At 48.2% G+C, this 16,156-nt stretch overlaps 1 protein-coding gene across 1 annotated transcript; it reads left to right on the top strand.

The window, feature by feature from the left end:
- Positions 1-24: 24 nt before the first annotated feature.
- HEATR9 (HEAT repeat containing 9) lies at positions 25-12,694 on the top strand. The gene is made up of 15 exons (XM_061176878.1): positions 25-112; positions 1,261-1,310; positions 2,902-3,083; positions 3,347-3,473; positions 3,699-3,755; positions 3,950-4,006; positions 4,693-4,750; positions 5,139-5,269; positions 8,999-9,181; positions 9,578-9,670; positions 9,777-9,896; positions 10,960-11,033; positions 11,509-11,560; positions 12,004-12,090; positions 12,320-12,694. The coding sequence occupies exons 1-15, from the start codon at positions 25-27 to the stop codon at positions 12,692-12,694; spliced, it is 1,734 nt and encodes a 577-aa protein (XP_061032861.1).
- Positions 12,695-16,156: the final 3,462 nt, after the last annotated feature.

Genomic DNA, 16,156 nt, shown 5'->3' with positions numbered 1-16,156 from the left:
CTCTGGTTCCCCCAGGAGGAGAGGATGGCCTACGAAAAATCAGTCGACATCTCTGACATCAACAGGTCGATGTTCAAGTGCCCATGGCTGGAATATCCAGAAAGGACCAAAGGTGAGGCTGAAATGGACAGGAGTGGAGTCAGGGACAGGGACCTGAAAAGGAAAGCTCCCTGGCACCCACTCCCAGGCAGGGGTCTGGGTGATGTCAGCAGATCCATGGGAAGAGGCAGGGCAGACCCTTGGATACTTTCAAGGCTCCCCACAGCCCTCAAGGTAAGTCTCCAGTGCCCTCTAAGGTGGGATGTCTCTGTGTCTCCCCAGCTTCTGCCCCCTCATCTGCACCCCATTCTTACAACTCCAAGGTTTGAAGGTATTCCTCGTGCCCTCTGCTCTTCCCCCTCATCTGTCTGGCTACCTCCTACTTGCTCTGAAGACTCAGCTTGTGTATAATCTCCTCTGGGAAACCCTCCCTGCTCCTCCCAACCAGGTTAGGGACCCCTCATCTGGACCACCTGTGCCTTTATCCATCTTCACATTTGTTTCCCTCTGTTAATCACCAGTAAACAATTCTGTCTCACCAGCTAGACCAGTGGTTCCCAAAGTATGTTCCCAGGACCAGCAGCATCAGTATCTTGTCAGAAAAGCAAATTCTCAGACCACACCCCAGATTTACTGAATCAACACTCTGGGGATGAGTCTTCATCTGGGGATAAGGAAATCCGTGTTTTAACAAGCTCTCCAGTTCTTTCTAATGCACACTCAAGTTTGAGAACCACTGAATGAGACCAGTGGTTTTCACCATTAGCTGCACATTAGAATCCTCGGGGAAGCTTTCTAAAATGCCTGGGCCCCTTCCTCAGAGAACCTGATTCAATTAGTCTGATGTAGGACTGAGGCATGTTAAAAATTCCCTCAAATAATTCTAATACCCAGCCAGGGTTGAGAACCACTCTGCTAGACCAGTGTTTCTCCAATTTCAACGTGCATAGGAATCCTGCTCAAATGAAGATCCTGACTCAGTAGGTCTGGGGTGGAGCCTGGGACTCTGCATTTCTGAGAAGCTCCCAGGCTATGGCAATCTTACTGTTCCACAGACCAAGATACCAGAAAAGTATGAGTCCCTTAACGACAGGAATAATGCCTTATTTACCTCCCAGTGCCTGATACAGCGTTCATTAAATGCTAATGCTAAATAAATGAAAGACTGGAATGATGACTCTTCAATCCACCCTTGTCATTGCCATCTCATTTGTACCACAGAACTCAGAAGAGCCACAGCTCCTGTTCTCCTGCCCTTGTCCTGCCACCAGGTAAGACCCCTAACTTCTGCCACCCTGGGAGCTTTGTTGAAGTAGGAGGGGCAGCAGACTATCCTTTCCCATTAAGGCTAGTTCATAGAACCCTGACACTCACCCCTGGGGCTGCCACTAACTATGTGTGACCTTGGACAAGTCACTTTCCCTCCCTGAGCCTCAGGAGTATCCTCTGTCACAAGCCAACCCCTGCCCATCTCCCTTTATCAAGTTGCTATGAGATAATATCTGTAAGGCTTAGGCTATGCAGGCAGGGCTTAATAATGAGTCATTTTTATTAACACAGGGATCTTCCTCATTACAGTTGCCAGATAAAATGGGGTGCCTGATTAAATCTAAATTTCAGCTAAACAATGAATATTTTTTAGTATGAATACGTCCTAAATATTGCCTTCATTACCTGGAATCAAAATTCAACGGGACATCCTGTTTTTTATTGGCTTGGTTTTTACTAAATCTGACAACCCTACTCATACTGAATCAATGCCCCATTTTCTGAAGTCATGACAATCACCCGAGAGCTCTTATGATGATCTTCTCAGTCACCACACTGGGAACCACTGGCTGAAGCCCCTCTTCCTTGTTGCTCAGAGATCTGTTGTAGAGACAGGAAGGCTTGAGAAGAGACAGCAATGAATCCTAGCCAAACCTTCCGAGAAAGCCCCTGACCCATCCAAAACCCTCCACTGCAACCAGAGCTACAGTTTCACAATTGTATAAGAGATAGATTATTTGAAGAAATCCTGCTTTTCCAACAAAACTATTAAGTTCCATGAGGCCAGGGATAACTGTATCCCCAGCACCTAGTGCCTGGCACATGGTAGGTGCTCACTAAGTATCTGTTGAATGCCTGAGTGAAGGAGCTGTAGCCTGAATTTCCGCCCCCCTTCTTTAATCCACATCTCCCTTGCCCCTTGCCTTTTCATCTCCTTGCCCGGAAGGCTTTTTCAAAGTACTCTGAGATGCTCATCTAACCAAACTGTGTACAGTTGTCCCTCGGTATCCGCAGGGGATTGGTTCCAGGACTCCTGCGGATACCAAAATCCATGGATATTCAAGTCTCTTGTATAAAGTGGCGTGGTATTTGCATGTAACCTACACACATCCTCCCTAGATTACTTATAATACCTAATACAACGTAAATGGTATGTAAAGAGTTGCTGGGTATGTGGCAAATTCAAGTTTTGTTTTTTTGGAACTTCCTGAAATTTTTATTTTCCAAATACTTTCAATCTGTGGTTGGTTGAATCTGTGGATGTGGAACCTGCGGATACAGAGGGCCAACTGTACTCAGATCAATTTGCAGATCAGCAACGGCTTCACAACCTTTATGTCATTTGTTCTTTACAACCACCCTGGGAGGGGTACAGAACAAGGATTATTAGCTCCAATTTGCAGATGAGAAGACTGAGATCTTGGTGGGGTGAAGTAACTTGCCCGAGTCACACAGTGGGTTAGGAGGTGGCTGTGACTTCAGCTCAGATGACAGGCTGAAGGGCTGTTTCCCTCGTCTAGTCCCTTCTCACCCTGGCCCTTTTCCTGGCTGAGCAATGTCCCCTGTGACTGCTCTGCCACTCACACCCCCCAGATGCCAAAGGAAGAGTTTCCCCCAAGTCCGGAGTGCTGGAGGCAGCACCCGAGCAAGCCAAACTCCGTACCTTACTGCTACTCCAAGCAGCCTGAGATCTACACGCACTGGCACGCCCTGTATAATCAGCGAAAGGAACGGGAGGCCCAGAAGATACTGTGGAAAATGAGAGATCACCCTAGGTGTGTTGGGCCCCTTCCTGTTCTCCACGCCCTCCACATCTTCTAGGAAAGGAAGGAAAGAGAAGAAAGGGGTGGAGTGGGGCTGGGCGTGGTGCAAGTCAGCCTCCAGACCCCAGAGGAGACCCTGCGGTAGAGGGAGGCTCATCTTTCTTCCTCTGGTCTCACCTCTGAGCTGGGCTGAGGACCAGAGGCAGAGAAGAGTTTGTAAAGTAAGGAGGGAGGGAACAAGGGGACCAGGGCTACCTGTGCAATTTCTCACACAGGTACCTCAAAGAGGGTACCCTCATCCAAAAACTCCATCTCCCAATGAGCAAGCTGATTGTAAAACCTCAGATGGAATCCAAGCCCTTAGACCCTACTGGGGACCCCCTGAAGTGGCAAAGATTAAAGGTCAGGGACCACGGCTCCGGGGAGAATGGGGAGACTCTCTTTCTGTGGGTGCCCTTACCTGGGGCTCACACCATCCTTCCGCCCTCAGTCCCTGCCTGCTGCCTGCAAATGGAGGGAGGGGAGGAAAGGGGATTGGATTGGATGAGCTCCTTCCAGTTTGAAAGTCTAGCTGTAGAACTCTATGTATCCCTTTCTTCCCTTCCACTGGCTCGCTTTGATGGGCAGGAACTCACAGAAAGCCTGAAATCTCCCAGAGAGGATGAGCAGCTCTATGCAGCACAGGTGAGAAGTGGCAAGGGTGGAGGGGCGTGGTTACAGGTAGGAGTTGGCTGAGCTGGGGAGCAGAAAGATGCTTGAGGTGGAGGGCAAGGGTGGAGTGATGTTCCCAGAATAAACTCCAGCCCTGTCCAGAGGATGGAAATTCCCGGCGGTGGTGTCCAAGGTCTCTTCCCTTTCCTCTAACCCTGTTCCTGCAGGCTCTGGGGTGCCTGGGCGTCAGAGACAAGTTTATCATGGAAGCACTATGGCAGGTGGTGAGTCTGGGGCTGCACAGAGTTCAGGAGAGGAGGAAACAGAGCCTGAGGTGTGTAGAGCATTGGCACATGGGCACTGACAAGGCTCTCCAGGCTCAAGGACTATGGGTCAGATCCAGGGAGGAGAGAGCTGCCTTGTGTGGCATGTCCCCATCTCATGCCCTTGGCTTCTTTAAAGGGCAGTTTGATCTAAAAGGATGGGGATGGGGGAATCTGAAGATCCCCTTTGTCTAACAGGAAAGATGAGCAACTAAAAAGCCAGGAGAAAACTGGGACTGAGTTCATTCTCTACCGTAACTGAGTCAATGCCTGTGCCTATATGCCAATTTATAATGGAGAGTCTGTGTTCTTACACAGAATCTCATTTAAATCTTCCAGTATTACGAATAGGTAGTAGTAGCTGCATTTTTCTAACGAGAAAATGAAAGCTCTGAGAGGCCAAGTGACTTGCCCGAGGCCACGTGCCTACCAGATACCAGACAGGGATGTGAACAAAAGTCTTACTCCCAAGTCGTGTTCCTTCCATCGTACCATCCTGCCTGTACCCTGTGTTTGAGCATAAACAGGTCACTCTCTAGGCCTCGGTTTCCTCATTTTTAAAATGAAAAGTTAAGCTGAGATGATCCTGAAAGCTCTGACATTCCACCACCTTATGGCATGTTCCCACCCACCGCCTCTTAAATCAGGCCCAAACTGGCCCAGAGAAAGTGAAGTGTGAGGCCTGTCAAACCCTGGCCATCCTGGGTGAGTATGTCCTCTCCCTGGGTGGGGAGAAGGGGGGGGTGAGGAAGGAAGCAGTGCAGCCACACTGCCCTTTGGGGAAGGACCGAAGGGAGTGGACTGTACACTCACTGCCACCTAGCCGTTGGCAGGGTCTGGGAATTGTCTGATGTACTGTTGGGCAGAGAGAGGAAGGTGGGGTGAAAAGCGAGAGGCGATTGGAGGGAGGGAGAGAGCGGGCTCTGGGAACGGCCGTCATGCTCAGCCAGCTGCTCTGGTGTCTTGAGGGGACGGACAACCCTGTGACCTAGTACTTGGAACTTCTGTCTTGAAGGCACAGGGGTCAAACGGGTTCCGGCAGAGAGGAGCAGCCCTGAGGCTCTGCCCTGACCTGAGGATCCTCCCCGTCCAGGTTGCCTGAATAAGCATGTGATCCAAGCTCTCATCAAGCAGTTGAAGGGGCAAAATGAGGCGCAAAGGATGGATACTCTGACAGCGCTACGGGTGGCTCTGAACTCCTGGGCTGCTGTCCCCAAAGACCAGGTGATTGGGAGGAGAGTCAGTCACTGGGGCGAGGTAAGACAAGGTAATTGACGGTGTTGGCAGGGGGTTAAGCCAGGGAGAAGGTAACCTAGCTCCTGGCTTTGATGGGGGAGGACGTTGTCCTTGTGGAGTCCCCTGTGGAATAGGTTCCCTGGACAGAAGCACTGGCATAGCAACTTAACTGGTCATACAGCCTCTGAAAAGCCAGCTTTCAGAGGGGTCATTTGTCCGTCTCTAAAATGGATAGAGTAGTTACCTTATAGCATTGTTGAGAAGATTAAATGAGATAATATATGTAAAGCACCTAGTTCAACGCCTGTGCTATTTAAGTGATAACTCATCATCATTATTATCATCCTTAAAATAACCTATTAAAGGAAAACCTCTGCCAAAAGGGGACAGGGACCAAGAGAGTCTGCTGACACTACTCAAGACTTTTCCCCCTTAGGGTCCTCTTACTTTGACCCCATCACTGCTCCACATGAAACAGAATTCGTCACTCATCCATTTACTCAACAAACATATATTAAACAGCTGTCATGTGTGAGACACCATCTTAAGCCCTTGGGATATGTCAGCAAACCAAACAGGCAGAGATCCTGGCTTTCGTGGAGCTTACATTCTAGTGGGGGGAGACATGTAATAACCAATAAATTTAATTATATAGTATGTTAGAGGTGCCAAGTGCAATGGAAAAATTACGTAGCAAGGTGAGAATGATCAGGAATGCCAAGTGGAGATGGGATGAGTTGCACTTTTAAACATGGAGGACAAGGAAGGCCTCATTTGGAAGTTGTCGTCTCAGCACAGACAAGAAGGCGAGGGGTGAGCCTTGCAGATATCTGAGAGAAGGCATCCCGGCAGAAGGACAAATCCAGGCAAAGGCCCTAAGGCAGGAGCACACTTGGCATGGTCAAGGAACAGCAAGGAGGCCATGTGAAGGAAGTGGAGTGGGAACAGAGAAACCAGGAGGAAATGAAGCTGGGTCAGAGATGTTAAAGGAGACTAGATCATATGTGGCATTCTGGATGACTTTTAAGTACTTGAGCTTTTACTCTGAGTGGAACAGGTATTTGAGCAAAGCAGTAACATAATCTAACTTATGTTTCAGAAGGTTCACTCTTATTGCTATGCTGAAAAAAGATGGGCAGGGGCGGGGGGCAAAAGTGGGAGCAGAGAGACCAGTTAGGGGCTGCTGAAGCAATCCTGGTGAGATACGATGGTGGCTTGGACCATGGTGGTTGCAATGTGGTTGGTAAGAAGTTATTCAATTCTGGATACATTTTTAAAGCAAAACTCTGATAGGTTAAATGTGAGTTATGAAAGACAGTGAGGGGGACTTCCCTGGTGGCACAGTGGTTGAGAATCCGCCTGCCAATGCAGGGGACACGGGTTCAAGCCCTGGTCTGTGAAGATCCCACATGCCGCAGAGCAACTAAGCCCGTGTGCCACAACTACTAAGCCTGCGCTCTAGAGCCCGCGAGCCACAACTACTGAGCCCATGTGCCACAACTACTGAAGCCCAGCACCTAGAGCCCGTGCTCCACAACAAGAGAAGCCACGACAATAAGAAGCCGGCACACCACAACGAAGAGTAGCCCCCGCTCACCGCAACTAGAGAAACCCCGCGCGCAGCAACAATGACCCAACACAGCCAAAAATTTTAAAAATTAAAATTAAAATTAAAAAAAGACAGTGAGGAAACAAGGATGAGGTCAAGGTTTTTGGCCTCGAAACTGAAAGGATGGAGTTGTTACCAACTAACATGGAGAAAGCTGCAGGTGGAACAGGCTTGGAGGTACTATAATATCAAAAGCCCAATTTTGGACAAGTTATGTTTCAGATGTCTACCGGACCTCCAAGGGAGACAGCAAGTAAACAGTTAGATATACAGCTAGAGGAAGAAATCTATGAGTTGTCAGCATATAAGTAGCATTTAATGTCATTCACCTAGATGAGATCACTAAGAACCAAGAATCAAGCCTTGGGGCACCCCAACGTTAAGCGGTCAGAGATAAGAGGAAGAACCAGGAAATACTGAGAAGTGGCCAATAGGTAGGAAGACAAACTAGAGTGCGGCATTCTGAAAATCAAGTGAAGAACATATATCAAGGAAAGGAGATAAATCAACCATATCAAATAATAGAAGAACTGAGAATCGATCCAACGGATTTAACAATGTGGGAATCATTGGTTATCTTAACAAGAACCATTGTGGGGACTTCTCTGGTGGTCCAGTGCCTAAGACTCCACGCTCCCAATGCAGGGGGCCCGGGTTCGATCCCTGGTCAGGGAAATAGATCCCACATGCCGCAACTCAAGATCCCGCATGCTGCAACTGAAGATTCCGCATGCCACAACTAAAGATCCCGCATGCCGCAACTAAGATCCTACACGCCCCAACTAAAAAGATTCCACATGCCACAGTGAAGATCCCGCATGCCACAACTAAGACCCGGCACAGCCAGATAAATAAATAAATAAATATTTTTAAAAAAGAACCATTCTGGTGGGAAAGTGGGAGCGAAGGCCTGAATAGGGTGGGTTTAAGAGAGGATGGGAGGAAAGCAGTTAGAGTCGGCAAGCATGGACAACTTTCCAAGTTTTGCTGAAAAGAGTTGTAGTCAGCAGCAGGGGTAAATACTAGAAAAAGGAAAAATAACAGCGTGTTTCAATGCTGAGGCGTAATGATCCAGTCGTTAGGAAAATGATCATTTTGAAGAGGGTGGGAAGATTTGTGCAGCAATATTCTTGAGCAGATGAGAAGGGATGAGCTCGAACACATGAGTAAGAGAGACTGACTTTAGATAGATGGTCATGGTCCATTGTAACACGTGGAAAGGAAGAACATATGGGTGCAGGTGTTGAAAGTTGGATAGAAGTGGTGGTAAGTGTCTCTGGAACTTCTTTTCCAGTTGCTTTTATTTGCTCAGTAAAGTAGGAAGCAAGGTCATCAACGTAAGAGAATAGAGGAAGAAGTGTTAGAGGTTCCAGAGGAAAGAGAATGAATTAGAAGGGTGGGAAAGAGAATTGCCCGGGGAAAAGCAGTCCGATCACTAGGCAGCATTAAGGGTCTACACGAGGTTTGTGTTCATACATTTCAAGTGAGATTTGTCATCATAACTTTGTTTCCCGCCAGGAAGTTGGCACAGAGTTGGTGGAGAGTTGAGTACAATGAAGCAAGAGGGGGTAAAGGAGTTGAGTGAGCGGGACCATGGAACTGAAGCTGGGTAAAGAGGGAAGAAAGTGAGGAGCAGTGAAAAGGTGCTCAGTGAATTGTTAGTCTTTGTGGAGTCCAACAATTGTTGACATCAGAGGAGAACCAGAAAGATGGGGGGGAGGAGTCATAGAGAAGTTGCAGTAATGGGTAATGATAAAGTCTCTCTGTGGGAATTAGTGGCTGACATAGAGTAGAGGACAAGGTTATTGGAGGAGAGGCGTTGGATCAATGACATGTATATTTTTTCAAATGCCAAGAATTAAGACGGCAGAAGTGTTAGAGAGTAACATTGATCCATCCACAAGAAAAGTCATAGAGAAATGAAAGGATGCGGCCTAGGAGCAAGTAGATGACAGCAAAAATAAGGGAAGTGGGTAAAATAATCTCATGACGTGAGATTCACCTTAAGGAGGAGGGAGAATGGTCTGGAAGCAGTAATGAATTGCCTTCCTGACAAAGCCTGGCCGAAGACATAGTCCCACCACCCATGTCCCTCATCTCCCTCTCAGAGGACTCAGGTCGAGGATGGAGAGAAGCTGGTGCCTGTGCTGCAGATGCTGATAAAGAAGTCAGGGAACAAGGCAGCAGTGGAGGCGGCCCTGTGCTTGGGGTTCCTGAGGCCCTGTAGCAGCACAGCCCGAGAGTACTTGCTGCAGTGCCTGCACCAAGGGCCAAAGACCCAGCAGATGCAGGTGTGAGGGGCAGGAGGACGAGCTCCCTGGGGAGCACTGGGGAACCGGTGCTGACTGGTGGGGTCTGGACCCTGTCATCCTCATCCCAGAGAAAAGAAGCTCCCGCAAGGAGCACCACAGGGTCCTCTGTGTGTTTTGTCAGTATGTATATACATACAAGTACAGGGTCGTATGGACGCTAAATGTACACGTGTTTGTGTACATTCAATGTGTATGGGTGTTCATGCACATATGTGCACGTGTGTGCACACATGCACTTATGCTCTCACTCACGAGGCCAAGAGGGAGGAGAAAGGACCCCACCTATTCCCTACAAGTTCTAGCCCTCAAGCCTGCTTGGCCATCCAGATGCCTCTTGGTCTGGTATACCCCAGCCCGCCCTGCCCACCTCCACAGGCACTCAGTATGCTGGTCAAGATAATGGGTGTGCATTCAGCCACGGTCATCAGGACCATCCTAGACCAGCTGTGCTATTCCAGTGTCCTTGAGGTAAGCTCTAGGGCTGCCTAGTGCTCTTCCTTCTCCAGGACTAGGACAGGGCTGGGGGATGAGGAAGGGAGTCTATCCTTCATGTCTTCCCCACCCCTGCCCTCAGCACCGTTTTGAAGCCAGCCAGATGCTCAAGACCATTGGGCTGGAACAGATCCAGGCACAGGGCCTGGAAGGACTCACATTTGACCTGCTCAGGAGGAAGACGTATAATGAACCCTTCTTCGTAAGTGAGACCAAAACTCCCAGGTCCAGGCAGCTCAAACCTGTCTCTCTACCTTTCTCTAAAGACCCCCCTGGCTTGGTTCTCACCACGCTGCCCCACAAAGCATCACATTCACCCTAATGCAGCCCCTGTTTTCAAGCCACCTTGCCTTCATGTGGGCCGTTCTCTCAGCTTAAAATGCCCTGAGTCATCTCTCCCTCCTCTGCAAGGTGGAAAACTGCCGCATGCTTTCAGTCCCACTGGTAAGTAACTCCTTTCTCCTTCTGCCTATTAAAATACGATTGTCCCTTCCAAGCCAGTCCAAGCAACACCTCCTATGGGAAGCTTTCCCAGATCACCAACAACAGAATCACCCTGCCTTCCTCTGTGCTCCCTTGCTTTTATCTTTGTTATAGCTTGCTACAAAACCAGCCACAGAACTGCTGAAGACATTTTTCTAAACTGTGAATCAGATTACGGCTCACCTCTGCATAGAACTTCTCAATCGCTCCCCAAGCCCTCAGAAGGGCTTACACTGCCCTTCACCACCCAAGTCCTGCCTACGTCTCTAGCCCCACTACACTCCCGCTCAGAGCCACACACCAGCTGTGCTTAGGAACACCCTGTCCTGATTTATACCTGTGGTCCCAGTGTAATTACTCAGAGTGCCCCACTCTGAAGAGTCCATTTGGTCACCTAGCTAAACTGAACTGTTTTCTGCTCCCTAACTTCTCTGCGCTCTCTCTTGCCTCCAGGCTTCTGTACATGCTCTCCCTCTTGCCCGGGAAATCTGCCCCCAGCCCTCTACCTGGTTAACTCATGTTCCATGTTCAGGTTTCAGCTGAGGCATCACTTCCTCCAGGAAGTCTTCCTGGTACCCAGACTGAGCTAGGAGACCCTCCTATTGCCCCTACACTTAGTTCAGGAGTGTGACTGACTGTTCCACTTGTCTGCTTTCCCCACCAGAGCGTGAGCTCCTCGAGGCAAGGATCATATATGTAGCACAAAGTAAACATTCAATAAGGTTTGAGAAGCACTTAAGGGTACACCCCTGAATCCTTGTCTCACCTTAATCCCTCTTCAGGCTATGAGACAGGCTGTTGCTGAAACTGTGGAAGAGCTCAAGATGAAGCCCACAATGATGAACTTGGTGGAGGCGTGAGTGGCTTGGGCTGGGAACTGCCAGGGCCAAATTCTAGGCTGTGAGAAGGGGACAGAGGGTCAGAGAGAGCTGAGAACCTACGGCCCATTCTCAGCTCGCACTTGCCTGTGCCCCTGGCCAAGTCACTCTTTGACCTCTGGGTTTTTCTTCATCTGTAAAAAGGGGCTGATAATACCTACCACTCAGGGTTGCTATAAAGCTCCGATTAAGATGAGGACATGAAAGGGACTTGTAAAAGGTAATGTTCTGGACAGATGCGAGTCCTGATCGTCATTTAGTGCCCCCTGGAAAACTGTAGTACCTACCTTTCCCCTCCCAGCCCCTTTCCTGACCCAAGAAATAAGAAGAGGAAGTTAATAAAATTAACATCACACATCAGCCTTATGCCTGACTCACTCTGGACTGTAGGAAGCAGCCAGCCTTCCTCCCCTCCCCTTAACTGGACCACAACACACTCACTCCCTTCTCCAGGCAACTGATGAGCTCAAATGCCACTGCACGCCAGGAAGCAGTCATCTCTTTGGTAAGGCCAGCTCCGCTACTCTGACCAGATGTTTTGATGGCAGGGGGAGCGGGCAGTCCAGCAGAGTTACTGAAGGGAAGAAAGGGCTGTAAAGTTTGGGGAGGTTGTTTGCTTGCTTTTTTATTTTAGAATTCCAGCCCTATCAGGAGTTCAGGAAAAGATTTTCTTCAGGATTGGAGGTGGGGGGGATAAGGGACAGGAGAAGGGTGTGAGGGGCATTGCTTAGATATTACACGTAGAAACCATCTTGACTCTTCTGGTGAAAAAATTGTACCGGAACCCAATGAAGTGGCCCCAAAAGGCAAGGAAAGTGCTACCTCTGCTGGGAAGCCATATCTCCTCTCCAGGCACAGGGTCATCACAAGGGCACTGGAATGGAAGAGTGTAGACGGGGCATCTTCCTGGGGCCAGCTATTTAGGCGCCCTCATCCTGCCTCTGCCAGGGCGCCCTGGGGATCCGCAGCCCACAAGTGTTCCACTTGGTCCTAGACATGCTGGATGTGGAAAAGAGCCCGTCTGTGAAGAGAAGTGTAAGGCATCCCCACCCACCTCTTCCTCTTCTCAACCCTTCCTCCAAGCCTCTCCCACCTATCCTCACGCCACGTGCTCTTTGTCAGAGGGGAGGAGAGGGGAATACGCCCATAGACACTGTCCCCTTGACCTCATTCCCTGAGACCAGAGGGGCCTGTAGCCAGAGCTCCCCCCCCCCACAGCGTTGGCCTGAAGTGAGCCAGCCACAGGGCCTTTGTTTCAATGCAGCTACAAGAAACATTAATTCTTTGGGCCTCAATTGATCCCTGGATCCAAAACAAGCTGAAGAACAAGGTTCTCTTTGTATATGAAGTGCCTAAGACCAGCATGAACGTAGAGATCACGAGGTTCCGGAAAGAGCCTGAGAAACCAGAAGAGTTAAATATCCAAGACTTTCAACTTGCACAGCTGAACCCCTTGTTTCTTACAAAGTCCAGTGCCACGTCAGACCAACAGAAGAAGTTAAATGCCCAGAAAGGGTCTGGTACCTCTGCCTTTCCATCCTGTTTCTCTAAACCACATAAACACAAGTCACAGGCCACAGGGTCCTGGCCACGAGGGATCAGGAAACAGCTCCGGATCCTTGCTGAGACCTCCAATTAGGTCAGTTCTTTTGGCTGAGTTCCCGCTCTCTCCTTAAGGATGCTTCTCAGGCTCCCCTGAGGAAACAACCTATACTTATCTTCCATGAATAAATGAGCATCACTCCACCTACCACTACTGTTCCGTTCCTCAGGGGCTGCACTGAAGCATAGGTCTCCTGACTCCTGGCTGGTCACTCCCCTACTCAGCCACATGTCCCTTCCATGAGACAAAGCTGCTCTGGACAGCCAGCCTGCCTTCCTAAATCAAGTCCTTGTCTATGCCCAGAATGTGATGACAAAGCTAAAGCTGAGCCTCTGCCCAGAGGTGGCTGCTGAGGGGAAAATGGGAGAATATCCTGGAAAGCTTGGACCATTTCCTCCTAGTAACTTGCCCCTCCCCCCCCTTTCCTATCAGTGGTCAAGAGATAAATTAGGCTTAATCAAGACCAACCATCCTCTCTGCTGTCTCTTCTCTTACACCTGCTTTCTACCTACCTCAGGGTCATTCCCTTTGACAGACTCTATTTACTCTCTAAGACTGCCTTAGTTTCTCCCTTATTTTTACTGACGGCTTCAGCTTCCCTTTGCCAATAGGACCAATCACACCAATCCCAAAAAGCTACATCCTCCATGAGAAAGGAAAAGCCCAGACTTCGGAGTCAGACAAATCTGAAATCAAATCCTAGGGTCCATTACTCACTTGATCTTTGACTTTGGACAAGTTACTGAATCTTTCTGTTTCCTCACCTACAATAGGAACAGATTAATGCGTACTACTTCCGAGGGCTCCTATGAGGATTATACAATAATATAAAGCCTAACGGTGCCTGGCATTCCATAGCAGGCACTCAAATGTGGACTTCTTTTCTCTCCTTTCCTCTCTTCAGTGTTGCCATGTGAGCCTGTGACCACCAGAGATTTAAAAAGTCCTTTTACTTCCTCAGTCTTACTGAGTGGTCTAATGAGAGGTCAAGTTCTTCCCATCGAGTAGGAAAGCCCAAAGTGACATAAATGTTCCCTTCTACTTCCCCACATTTCAGGTCCTAGAGTAGTCCAGTTATTCTGAATCCAGCATGGTATATGTCACTGAGATTTATCTGCCCACCTGCCCTACCACTTCCAAATTCATGTTTTGCTTCACAGAGTTGTTAAAGTAAAAACCAAAAGAGTAGTTTCACTATTCTGGGGTATAAGCAACACTGCCTCTAATAGTGTGGCACAAAGACCAAAGATGGAAAAATGATTATTTTCTTTTGCCCACTCTGTAGGTTTGCACCGGTGAGCAACCTAACCCAAATTTCCCTGGGCCTTGACAGCCTGTGGATACAAACAAGGCCTTATTAACTACATAATTCAGGCTCTCAACTCCTGCAAAGTCCTGCCCACAGATTTCCAACCCCTCCTCTTCCATACTTATGGGTCTCTCCAGGGGACGTCTCATTACTCAGCCAGATACCAGTCTCTGCTCAGTAGGACCTCAATCCTAATTTCACCAGTCCTCACCAGAAGATTTAAGGCAGCACCAAGGGGACTTCCCTGGTGGTCCAGTGGTAAAGAATCCACCTTCTCATGCAGGGGACGTGGGTTCAATCCCTAGTCGGCGAACTAAGATCCCACATGCCGCAGGGCAAATAAGCCTGAGTGCCACAACTACTGAGCTCGCACGCCTCAACAAGAGAGCCCACGTGCCGCAAACTGCAGAGCCCACGCGCTCTGGAGCCCGCGTACCACAGCTAGAGAAGAGAAAACCCTCACGCCACAACTAGAGAGAAGCCCGCACACCACAACTAGGGAAGCCTACGCGCAGCGACAAAAGATCCCGCATGCCTCAACAAAGATCCCGTGTGCCACAACTAAGACCCGATGCAGCCAAAAAAAAAAAAAAAAAAGATAAAGAAAATAAATACAATAAATATTTTTTTAAAAAAAGATAAAGAAAATAAATACAATAAATATTTTTTTTAAAAAAAAAGACAGTACAGAGCATAAAGGTCTGCATAGAGCACCTACAGTCTGGTATGCCACCAAGGTACCAGAGCCTTCCCAGTACCACAGCTACCTATATCCAATAGTCTTAGAAACACGCTTAATCCAAGCTGTGGCCAACTTCTCTCAGAGGCCTGAAATGCCCACTCTTCTCAGCCATCAGGATATGTTGGGATGGATTTTTGGACACCATCCAAAATGTAAGTCCCCCTCTTACCTCTCCTCCCTTTCTAATGCGATCTCTGGATACTCCCACTGATGGCAAAAAAAAAAAAAAAAAAAGGATTTATACCCTCTACCTCTACTTCTTCCTCAAACATTCTCCCCCATCTCTGTGCTATAACTGAAACCTTGCTCTTGAACTGGCCTCTTCCTGAAATGTCAGGTGTTGCTCATCCTCCTACATTCCTCCCAGTGCCACAATGTCCTGTCATTGTTTCTCCGAGGGTCTTGGCTCTCAAACGAGCTATCCCACCCTCTGGCCCTCTTCCCTATTTTCTCTCATTCATTGCCTGAATCTTAGTCTTGCTATCACCATCCCTATGGACAACCATCCAACACCTCAGTTCCTCAGTCCCTCAGCTCAACTACGAAGGTTTTTCCCTCTCTTTCACTTCAGCTGCCCACTTCCACGGCCACACTTAGCCCTTGTCATCCCCAGGAATTGCTCCATCTACAAAATCGTGAACATCTACTTTCTGACCCAAACCTTCTATCTCTCCAGCTCTTTTTATCCCCACTACCAGGCCTCTGAATCTCATCAATAACGCTAAGGTCTTGACTTCCCTACATTCTCCCTGTTAGCCCCCTCTTACTTTTTAAATTTCTACTCAGCCGGGACTCCATCCATCAACTACTATTCTCATACTTCCACTATCATCTCTCTCTCTGACTAGTAAGATCCCCAACCCTGAATCAAATTGCCTCTGATCCTATAACCAGGTTGCTGATTATAGTGGAGAAAACTCACACATCCATAGACTGGTTCCCTCAAAATACTTGCTTCCTATCTTAACTGAGTTCTTATTGCTGTCTGGCAATTTTATGGTTCCTAGTCACAATTTCAAGCCTTCTCTGCTCTCTTCACATTTCCTACAGTCTCTTCAAACTTTCTATCCTATTACTCCCCAACTCTCAGTAGGCCATTATAATTTCTCTTCGGGGGAAAAAAATAAAAGTCATCAGATGAAATTACCTCAACTTCTTGCCGCCTGTTATAAGAATCCTTGTATACAGTAGTTGATAGCACAGGCTCTAAGGCCAGATACTCTGGTTAGTATCCTAGCTCTGTAACTTACTAGAGATGTGATCTTGGGTAAGTTGCTTAACCTTTCAGGGTCTCTGTTCCTCAGTGTCCCTTCTGAAAGCCCCTTTCCAGTAGCAATCAAAATCATTTACACCATTCACCTCTTCTCTGATTTTATATTCAAAAGGAATATTTTTCCCTATACCTCCTTGCCTCACAGCATTGTTATGAGAATTAAATGAGTTAACA

This window comes from Eubalaena glacialis, chromosome 19, assembly GCF_028564815.1.
Source record: "Eubalaena glacialis isolate mEubGla1 chromosome 19, mEubGla1.1.hap2.+ XY, whole genome shotgun sequence".
NCBI lineage: Eukaryota > Metazoa > Chordata > Mammalia > Artiodactyla > Balaenidae > Eubalaena > Eubalaena glacialis.
This window is presented reverse-complemented; position numbering and strand designations above follow the sequence as displayed.

Coding starts and splice junctions, on each gene's coding strand:
- HEATR9 (XM_061176878.1), top strand. CDS start 25: ATGGCCTACGAAAAATCAGTCGACATCTCTGACATCAACAGGTCGATG. Junction 113..1,260: donor ATATCCAGAAAGGACCAAAG/GTGAGGCTGAAA, acceptor TTTGTACCACAG/AACTCAGAAGAGCCACAGCT. Junction 12,091..12,319: donor GCCCGTCTGTGAAGAGAAGT/GTAAGGCATCCC, acceptor GTTTCAATGCAG/CTACAAGAAACATTAATTCT.